At 37.2% G+C, this 11051-nt stretch overlaps 1 protein-coding gene across 4 annotated transcripts; it reads right to left on the bottom strand.

The window, feature by feature from the left end:
* Positions 1-1567: 1567 nt before the first annotated feature.
* Positions 1568-7613, bottom strand: LOC122062896 (acetyl-coenzyme A carboxylase carboxyl transferase subunit alpha, chloroplastic-like). Of its 4 annotated transcripts, none has more exons than XM_042626568.1 (9): positions 7457-7613; positions 6580-6929; positions 6401-6475; positions 5871-5978; positions 5590-5750; positions 5249-5363; positions 5014-5168; positions 1803-1854; positions 1568-1723 (listed from the first exon to the last, which is right to left on the bottom strand). In XM_042626568.1, exons 2-9 carry the CDS (start codon positions 6904-6906, stop codon positions 1583-1585), a joined length of 1134 nt encoding a protein of 377 aa, XP_042482502.1. In that variant the 5' UTR covers positions 6907-6929; positions 7457-7613; the 3' UTR covers positions 1568-1582. The 4 variants fall into 4 exon arrangements, with proteins under 4 accessions (XP_042482502.1, XP_042482504.1, XP_042482505.1 ...); XM_042626570.1 differs by lacking the exon at positions 7457-7613 and adding an exon at positions 7057-7404 and having other exon boundaries at positions 6580-6937; XM_042626571.1 differs by lacking the exon at positions 7457-7613 and adding an exon at positions 7168-7404.
* Between the last annotated feature and the right edge of the window lie 3438 nt (positions 7614-11051).

The following is an 11051-nucleotide window of genomic DNA, read 5'->3' as shown; positions in this document are numbered from 1 at the left end:
GGGAGACAACCGTGGTTGCATCCAGAAGAAGGGACAGGCCCTGGTTTGATCTACTGGCATAGGGGTTTAATGTTCAAAAACAGTGGGGAAGGTAAACAGACAATAATCAAATTAGTTATAGGGAGACAACTACGGCTGCATCCAGAAGAAGGGACAGGCCCTGGTTTGATATACTGGTATAGGGATTTAATGTTCAAAAACAGTGGGGAAGGCAAACAGACAATAATCGAAGAAGTTATAGGCAAATAGAGGGAGATGGAGAAGTTATTAATCAAACAAGTGGGTTGGAAGTAAGACCTAAACTAGGGTATCGTGTGTATTGGGAATTCCACACAAGAACATCAATGGAAATGGCAACCTCAGAAAGTCTACCAATTCTGATTCATTCATCTAAAAAATCACTGAATTACATAGCATATCCAACCACTAATTTACAGGCTAACTGACTTCCTACTTTCTACTTATAAGCACAGCTTATAACAAACAGAAACTTTATTAAATTTCTGAACTTGAGAGCAAGGAATCGGAAAATAGAAATTTTCTAGAGGTTCTGGAGTTTCTACAACCAGATTCTCAACCTCTCTTACAAAATTTAAACAACTCAAAATAGAAACTCAATGTGGACACAAGTTAGCCTAAACCTTCTAAAGAACTTAAAATAGAAACAAGAAGCTAAACCCTTATTTCATGTAAGACTCAAATCCCTCATACTTGGGCATATAGAACAACCCTTTACAACAGTAACCCCAAAAATACATAGCCCATGAACCATATAAACCAACATAACATTGAGTCTAATGAAGCCTAATTGATCAAATTGTCGCCCCTGCCTGCATCATACTTTTCTTATAAACTTCTCAATAATTGCCAAGTGGTTGATAATATATGAGACAAAAGATAAACTATATGGAAATGGGTGGGATACAATGGTAGCCAATATAGAGTTATACTCAAGGTGCTCTAAGATCATGAGTAGACTTGTGCCTATTTTATTTGGATGAGATATTAGATGGCAAAGGGTGAAAGAGTGCACTTATGGGAAGATCAATTGTGAGGAGATGAGCCTCTCAAAGAGGTGTATCCTAGACAGGCTCCCAATGGTTATTATGCCTTGCATTGTGAAGGAACTCTGAGCCAGAATAGATCTACTTATGGGGAGGACTCTCCCAAGGACTATGGTTATCTTGGATTAGATCGATGCAGAAGTCTCGGCTGTTTCTATGGATATTTTGTCTCATACAAGGGGTATGACATCAAGGATTGAGAAGGGGACTTCTCATTTGCCAATCAGATATGATAGTAAAATTGTGGTAGATGCTGTTGTCAGCAAAGCTAGCTGCCATAGTACACAAGACATTTTCTAAGTGATATTGATTTAACTTCCCAATTTCAACTTGGGGAGTTTCAGCATATTTGGAGAGGCTAACTTTCTGCTGATTTTGTTGCGTCTATCCCATCTAGGAATGGGTGAGCTTTTCTTGTTTCCTGACTTTTCCTATGAGTTATGTAATATTGCATGAAGAAATGCTGATCATTGTATCAATACTACCATGTAATCATTTTTGCTTACTAATTAAATCCTTTACCTACCTATTAATGAATAAATAAGAAAATGCATCACAATAAAAAAATAAAAAAACTGGAGAATAATTACTGGAATGACGCCATCTGCAATTTTCAGCTTGCACAACTCGGTAGAAGTTATCCTCAGCTTCTCCGCAGCCTGTGCAGATAGAAAATGTCATGTCTATCCTTAAAGCAACCTAAACAGACATGCCAAAAAAGGGAATACTACCACTCACCTTTGGAGAAGCTTTGGCACTCTTCCACAAGATCGCCGCACAAGCTTCAGGGCTATTGAGTGGAAAAACAGAAAACTTATATATAAAGATGCAGAAAAATGCAACATTAAGAAAATGAAATAAATAGGAACAATTTACAGACTGGAAAATTGCATTAGCATAGTAGTATCTCATTGCAAACAATAACAGAGGAATCCATTGGACAACCATATGATATAGATTCAAGCCAACACATTTTACTCTACTCTGATTTCCTTTTTAATAGGATATTATGAAGTGAAAGTATATGGAAGTTTCTACTAACAAAGAAACTGGCTGTGACAAGCAACAATGAGATGCCACCCTGTTTTTACTCAAATATTAATTGTCTTACCTCAGTAAAATGTGGATCCAGGAAGAACGTGAGTAATTTCAATGGCTGTATTGATACACTTTCAATTCTTTCTGTTTTAAAACATCAAAAGTGTTTTGGGATATTTTCGTTTTCTAGTGTCTATTTAAAATAAGAAATCAATGTTTGCCACTGCACAGTAGTTCTCTATTTCTTGAAACAAACAAATAAAAAAATACACATGTAGATACTTGAATACATGATATTTTTACCAATGCACTTCTTGAAGGAACAGTACATTGAAATAAGTGTTCCCTCCTAGGGTATCAGTTGAATTTAGTACATCAGATGGAATCATTCAAGTATCGCCAGTGCCATGCACACAGTTCTGCACATCACCAACAGAACCAGATCTGAGATTTGAAAGAACATGTCTGCCCTAACCACTCCCCCCAACCCTTCTGTACTACAGCAATCCCAACGTATCCAATTCCATGCAAGACATATTGCCCACCCCAAAAGAAGGCACTGCTTCTAGCCCAAACTGACTATAGCAACCCCACAGCAGCAGCACTACCAAAAGAATTGCAGCACGAGATCCAAACGCAACCCCCTTACGATTATTACCTTACCATCCCTAGCGGTTAACTAATAGTCGACAGCGAAAATAAAAAAGAAGGATCAGAAGATGAGAGACACCACAAGAGAACACTACCTTACTCATCTCCCTCCCCATCAGATGCCGGTGGTGGCAAGCCCCTGCCAGGCCTACAACAAGTGGCATCTCTAAAGTCAAATCCTAGCAACTATTTTCAAATTTTGGCCTAGGGTTGTATAAATGCTCAAGTAGGATTTTATCCCAGTCGATGCTTCCATCATCTAAATCTTGAGAACTCTATCTTCTCCACACAAAAACCTTATTTTGGGCCTCTGCAGCTTGAATTTCATGCAGTAAAAAAGAGAATATAATTTTGGGTCACTGTAGTGAGGTCTTGCTCTGCCACGCAACTGAGCCTGAGGCTCTCTCCAGAAGGAAGAGAGTGCATGAGAACATGAATCGCCCCCCCTCCAAAAAAAAAAATTAATAGAGGCAGTGGTGGCTTGCAACTGCAGGCAGACACTTGGGAAAAGGAACACGATAAGCTCCCTTATACAGACCATTGCCTAAACACTGTCAAACTCTAGCTTCCATATTTAATTTTTTTTGCCCAAGGCCAGCAAGTTTTGGCCCTGGATTTTGTCCCATGTCTATGCTACCAGCAGTGATAACTTGATGATTTCTCTTTATGGTCTTCCTTCACACAAAGATCTGATTTTTTTTTTTTTTTCTTGGGGGGGGGGGGGGGGGGGCATGGGATGAGGACTGGTGCCTATGTGTTTGATACATACAGAGTAAGCGTCCAATCAAGGTTTCAAGTATCAAGATCATACAGGCAGATTGGCCAATCTGATCTATCCACTGCTTGTCAATAATTCACATTACTGGCCGAAGATCAGGAAGGATAGAACAGGTTTCAGGATCAGCACAGCCAATCCCATCTATAATGCGGAGGTGTAAATCCTTTCTTTCAGTACAGCAGTGCAGCTTCGGCCCATCAAATCCTTTCTTTCAGTACAGCAGTGCAACTTCTCCCAATCAAATCCTTTCTAACAGTACGGCAATGTGTCTTCTCCCAATCAGCAGTGCATCTCAGTTGATTTTTCATGTTACAAGCAGGGTTTACACCAAAATTTTCAGCAATATTTTAAAGTTTCTGGATGTATATCAGTAAGTAATAAAATGGAAGGAAAAAATGGTGAAGCCTCCGCAACTGATACATCTATGGAAATAAGTTGTCCACTAACTTTATTTGGACCAAAGGGTCCAACTTTAACCAATCAGTAGCAAGGCATGCCAAATGATACCCACTGTTCAGTAATGGGATAATCTGTAGAGACCTACCTTATATATCCTTACTGGTCATTGGAAAACTCCATTTAGATATATCATATATTTCAAAACTTGTAAATTTTTGGGGTTCCAAGAAATAGAATATATTTTTCCAAACATGATGATTGGGAGCACTGGATCAAATTATACTGGGTTATTTCAGTCACTTTTCTTTGGGTCTATTTTAGAAAGTCAAAACTCGTCTATCTTTGGAAATTTATGAACAATTTACTAATGAGGTGTTTTATTCGGATTCTATTTCTTACATTGATATACTTATTTATTTAAGAAAGGATCAAACATTCATAGGAGCTGTTAAATTGTAATTACAGTCATATTAGAAAGTATTTTCAGAGACAGAAAGTTAAATTCACTTATCAACAACGCAAAAAAAAAGTCAATTTTGTCTAGAGCTAGGATCTGGTGGCAATGACATGCCTATATAAAAGCATTGTGATCAGAATACTTGGAGTGTAATCATTTGGATTTTAGTTATATGGGAATGGCTCTCTTCCAAGTGGTCCGATGGTAAAACCCCAGCATTAGTCATGGTGACAGGCATCTTATCTCTGACTTTCTTCAATTAGACACTAATCAGTTATAACTCTTCTTGGGCCCATTAGACGCAGGTTACTTAAATCCGTCTGCATCAACAAGTTAGTCGGAACAGAGAATTCTTAAACAATCAGAAGCCTAGCTTCTTCCATTCAAATACAAAACCTACATTGCCAGAGAATCTTTGTAATTGATCCTTATTGTTGATAATTAAAACCTTGTTAAGTAATTCTCCAAATAAACTGGTTAGACAAAAGATATTAAGCATCATTCACTTGGTTTTCATTCACTTGGTTAATTAATCACACAAGAAAATATAGTGCATGGAAAAACCCAGCAAGCAATTGTTCAGTACCTAGAGTAGCTCCAACAAAATCAATGGATCACAAAATCACCTGGCAACATAGAAAACTGCATTTTCAAGCATTAGTAATTTATTCGCACAGCCTATGGCCAAAGCACCACCAGAACCACCTTCTCCAATAACAACAGAGACAATTGGAACCTTCAGACCGAACATGGTCCTCAAATTGTGGGCTATAGCTTCACCCTGCATGCAAAAAGGGAAACTCAGTATCCAGTAAGCAGTGAAACGTGTATTTACGGGTACAGCTAAATCCAAATACATACTTGGCCTAGTTCCTCCGATTTAAGGTCAGCAAATGCCCCCGGTGTGTCAATGAAAGTGATAATAGGGAATCCGTGGTGATCAGCGTAATACATCATACGTAAAGCCTTCCGGTAACTGTTCAAAATTAAACTTACTGCTTAGCATTTTAACGCTTTCTACGACCAGAGGTTTCCAAAACTTTTTGAATTTAACTAAATAAACCTGGATTGCATCTCATGTGTAATTCGAACCACAATAGGACAAAATGAACAGAAATAACCTAACAATAAGATTGTAAGTAATTAACAATAATACAACTAAATTTTTTTCATGCTATAATTCGATAATCAAAAGGAAATACCCGTGTGGAGTAGGCATTCCAAAGTTGCGCTTAATGTTTTCTTTAGTATTCCTTCCTTTCTGGTGTCCCATGAACATATAGCTTCTACCATCTATGGTTCCAATACCAGTAACAACAGCAGGATCATCATAACCTGCTCGATCTCCATGAAGTTCAACCCACTAGACAGTGATCCAAAAAGATAGTAAGTCAAATATTTCCCTCAAAAGCAGACCAATATATATATATATATATATATATATAATGCACTGAAAGTCAGTATCTCCACAAAATTACTAAACCTTGTCAGTCATGTTAAACACATGGTCAAGAAAAGTTGGCCTGTTCGGATGACGAGCAATATTCACACGTTGTATCGGGGTCAGATGTGTGTATAAGTCCTTCAGCGCCTGAAATCAACATTAAAACAGCCAACAGAAGGCAATCAGAACCAGAATGTATCTTCACAAAGAAACTCTTAAAACTTATGATCCATCATACAGTAGTAGAAGCAAGCAAAGCATGATGGATCAATAAGGATAACACATACAAAACTAAAGCATATATTATCTCCCGTCTTTCATGAAAGGAAGCAAGCTGTCTCCCTCACATCCTCACATGAGAAGGTATGTCTAGAGAATATTAAAAATAAAAAAAGTAACTATGCCCCAATTAGCACAATTTAAGTCGAGGCATGAAAAAATCAGATAGATCTGAAAAAAAATGAAAATATCAGATATACTAATACTGGAAGCTACACGGCTAAAGGAATTGCTTTTAATATTAGATCTAAAAACTTTTAACACAGTTTAGATGCTTATTCAGAACTTGCCTTTTGGTACTTATTCTCCAATGAGAGAATCTGATCACTGAAGTCCAGACCAGTTTCATTCGCCATTTTTCGCACCTGCAAGCAAGGAAAAATTCGAACCCTGAAATTCCAAAAGTTATACCAATAAAATCAATTACTAAAGCCCATTTTGAATGAGAATTTCGAAGAGTTGAGCATACATCAATGATCTTCTTCTCCAGATCCACAAGCGGTTTCTCAAACTCCAACGTAACTGGCTTGGGTCTCTCTTTGGAAGGCTTGAAATGTGAAAGATGAGTAAGTACCCCACCTTTGACATTAGGATCTGGATCATCTGGCCATGGACGATCATGCTTCTTCACCTTCCTAATCTTCGCATTGACAGTAAAATCCTTCTTCACAAACCCAAACCGCAACTTACCCAGGGCTTTCAAAGGAACACCATTAACACCATTTCTCGAACTTTGGAAAAGATCCGAAGCATTTGTTGCAGGTAATGTAACTGGAGAGTGAAACGAAGACGCCATTTTCAAGTTCCCCAAGTTGAGAACTGAAATCCTCCAAAAATACAACCCAAGACAGCCAAAATTAAGATTAATTGAAAGAAAAAATCTAGCACCAGAGTACAAAAACCTGAAATCAACACCCGAAACTTCTCAAATTACGAGCAATTATACCTAAAAGGAGCTCAAAATTATTAGAAATCAGCTGTAGCAGAAGGTTTGAGAAAGGTCAGACAATAGGCGGAAGAATCGAGGGCGGGGAGTTCGAGGGTAGGAAAGAGAGACCATTGACTAAACCAAGAAGCCTTAATGAGCGTGCAATTTCCGGTTTGGCGGTTGAGGGTTGGTATGGCTCTCAACTGCGTCTCGACTTGGATCCGATCAAGCGATCTGAATCCGATTGGATCTCTAACTCTGCCAGTGTTTTTATGGATAAAGGAGAAAGGGTTGAAGTGTTCTGTGTTTTTTATGGATAAAGGCGGATTGATGAGTCAGGTCGGCTACTGCCTACTGCTATAAAATTATTAGTTAATTCTTTTTGCATGGATCTTAGAATTCTATATTTTGGACTTACAGTAGGAAGTCTCCCTGAGAGATGACACAGTTTACTATGATCTGGATGTAGAGAATAGCGAGCAAGGATTAGTTAGGACGTCTCCAATGAGCAATTATTTTGGCACCCGCTTGCCATGACTGAGTAGATAAAGGTTCTCGCACCACGAACGGTTACAGGGCAAGACGCTAATTTAATTTAAAAGTGTAGAGTTAAATTAGCATCTCGGAGCATATAAACTTTAATGGAAAAGAGTTCAAAGTGATAGATATATAATGATAAGAAGAAAAATTTGTTAGAACTCCCTATGGGTTTGAGATTGAAACCCTATGGAGGAAACCACACAGGAAAAACAAGAACACGAATCTAATAAAATTATGGAGGATCGATTTGTACCTTTCACCTAGTATGCTGAAGATGATTGATGTTGGTCACTCCTACTTTCGCTCTATTGGCTTGGCTATGGATCTTCTACAACCCCTTAAACCTCCTTGGTTCTCTCACTTTAGTGGTAAAGTGGGGAAGAGTGAATAATGGTTGTAGGGACCCAAAACCTAGTATTTATAATACTGTCCTGCACTCAAAACCCTAAACCACAATGGGTTGAGCCAGCATATCCTTAAGCTTAAGAGTGGACCGAACCGGTTCATGCAATTTGACTCTCACCCATTTAATCAACCCGAATAATTAATTTAGCCCATAAATCCAACAATTTCCCACTTGGGCTACATTAATTATAAGGATGTCTTTTAAATTGGTGTGGCCATAGAATCTTATTACATTAACCACTCTTACTGTGATTCAGTTGAAAAACCACTCACATCGAATAACAGCAAAAGATACACCTCAATATACGGCATACAACTTTCTGTTATTACAAACATAAGTAAGTTTCTTAACACGAATCTATGTGGGATACCATCATAGAAATATTGACATATCCTCAAATTACACTGTTGTCATTCTATGTAGGTCCTTAACTGAGATATTAACCTTCACTGTGGCAAATCGCCTTTGATCTGTGGTTAATATCTAATTGTGGCCTTCCGCCTATAAACTGTGGCAAATATTGCCTATAAACTGTGGCAAATATTGCCTATGAACTGTGACAAATACTGTCTTAAAATGTGGCAAACATTACTTTTTGAACTGTGGCAAAATATTACCTATAACCAAGACAATTACTGCCTATAAAAACATTCTTAAATGAAATCATAAACCAAATATTTCAATAAATAACTGTGCATAATGTAAATGCTAAAACTTAACCATAATTCATCAAACTGTGCCCCAAAACATACGGGCTAAGGTTCAAAACATAAACAAATACTAAACAAAATCAAAGCTCCCACTAATCAAGCATTTCAAATAACTGTATGTAAAGAAATCCTAACTACTTGATGGGACCAAATTTTACTTGCTCTCAATTACTGGTGATCATTCTACCTCACCCTTTCTTGGTATCATCCTGCTTATCAGCCCCAGAATTCTTCCTCTTCTCTAACCATTTCTTGAAAATAAAACAGTCCTTCTTTACATGTCCTTTCTTATGGCACCAGAAACACTCTACGTTGTTGGTATTCTCTTCATCCTGAGCCTTTTGAGATGTGTCAAGTTCTTGAGAGCTATTAGTCCTGTCATATGGCTTGACGCTTCCTCTGTTGGAAAAATTTTTGTTCCTTCTGCTTGGTCCACCAGAAGATCCCTTGTGAAAAGTTGCATGTGCACTCTCAAACCTAGTTTGTTTCAATTTTTCTTCCTCTTGAGTGCAAATGGAAATGAGCTCATTTAGGCTCCAATCGTCCTTCAGTGCAATGTAGGTAGATTGGATAACCTTATACTGACTAGGGAGGGTATTCAGTGCAATGTGTACAATATATTCTTCATCGATCTGTATTCCAAGATCCTTAAGTTTACCAGCATCAGTAGCTACACCCAAAATGTATTCTCTAACACTCCCACATCCATCATACCTTGTATTCATTAGCCTGGTCATCAATGTGGTTTTCTCAGCTTTCTTGTTGTGTTGAAATCTACCTTTAATAGCATCTAGGAATTCTTTTGCAGTGTCTTTGATCTCTATGTTCCCACGTATAATTTCAGGAACTGCCTTTTTTAAAACCAGTATGCACTTTCTGTTTGCTTCAGTCCATTTCTTAAACTTGGTCCTTTCAGCACTTCTGCTCGAGTCTGTGAGAGGCTCAGGTTTAGGCTCCCTAAGTGCCAAGTCTAAGTCAAGAAGACCTAAATGCAATTCTAATTCTTCCACCCACTTTTGATAGTTGTTACCAGTGAGTATTGGGATGGAAGATACATAACTTGAGGGAACTGCCATCTTACTACAGCAGTAACAACAACATAATACATGCCAAATATCAAAATATAAACCATAATATAAAAGCATGTAATACCATCAATATATTTTAAATAAGAGTTACAACTAAAAATGTATCCCTATCCTTTGGGACAGGAATTAGCTGATGCTCTTATATTATTCTTTTAACTGTGAAAATAACACTAACTTTGGAATTCAATCACCTTTGGGCAAAAGAACTCCAAATTCAATGTCCCTTTCTGAAATGTGGATGATTATCCTCAAACCTTGATGACATAACCTTTGGGAAAGTATCACCTTTACTGTTGGAGAAGATACAATCGAACTGAATGTACCACTTTGGTGGGTTTCACTCAGTTCTATCATATCTTTCCCATTGGAGATGTATATCTTTATGTTCAAAACATACATATAAATATATCACTGGGACAACAATAACCATACAAGAGTCACAACCGCAACTACATTCCTATCCTTTGGGCTAAGAATGCACTGGTCCTCTTGTAAATTCATATTTACTGTGAAAAGAACAATAACTTTTGAAATCCCCTCACCTTTGGGCTTAGGAACCTCTAGGTTACTGTCATTTTCTTAACTTTGGTGACATCACCTTTGGGCAAATGTCACCTACATTGCTACCCTGTGGAAAATCATGAAATAATAAGATGTACCACTTTGGTGGATTCCACCTCATCATTTCATGGTTTCCTAAAGCAAAATTACTTTGCAACTAAGAATGAGCGGAAGCTTATACCCTTTTCCATATTAACATATCTCAATTTAAAAAAAAAAAAATTCTCAATTTCATGGTAACCAATAACATATATATTTTTCAAAGCATTGATTTATGCCATTTTGTTTCAATGATTGAAACTAAATACAACATAAAATTTCAAATAAACATGTCATATTAAAAATTAGATCATTAAATGTGGCCCGAAACAAGGAATCCAATGCAAAAAATAGATTTCAATTTGGCCTTAAAACGAACCTTTAAATGAAATTTAAAATAGTTTAAATAAAAAAAACCCAAAAGGAACAAATTGAAACCAAATACAACATAAAATTTCAAATAAATATGTCATATTAAAAATTAGATCATTAAATGTGGCCCGAAACAAGGAATCTAACGCAAAAATCAGATTCAATTTGGCCTTAAAACGAACATTTAAATGAAATTTAAAGTAGTTTAAATAAAAACCCAAAATGAACAAAAACCAAACAAGCCTTTAAGTGTTTTTTTTTTAATCAATCCAAACCAACTGGTTCGGGCATATGAGT

Source organism: Macadamia integrifolia, unplaced genomic scaffold (assembly GCF_013358625.1).
Source record: "Macadamia integrifolia cultivar HAES 741 unplaced genomic scaffold, SCU_Mint_v3 scaffold1135, whole genome shotgun sequence".
NCBI lineage: Eukaryota > Viridiplantae > Streptophyta > Magnoliopsida > Proteales > Proteaceae > Macadamia > Macadamia integrifolia.
The sequence above is the reverse complement of the archived record's forward strand: the minus strand, read 5'-3'. Positions and strand labels throughout refer to the sequence as shown.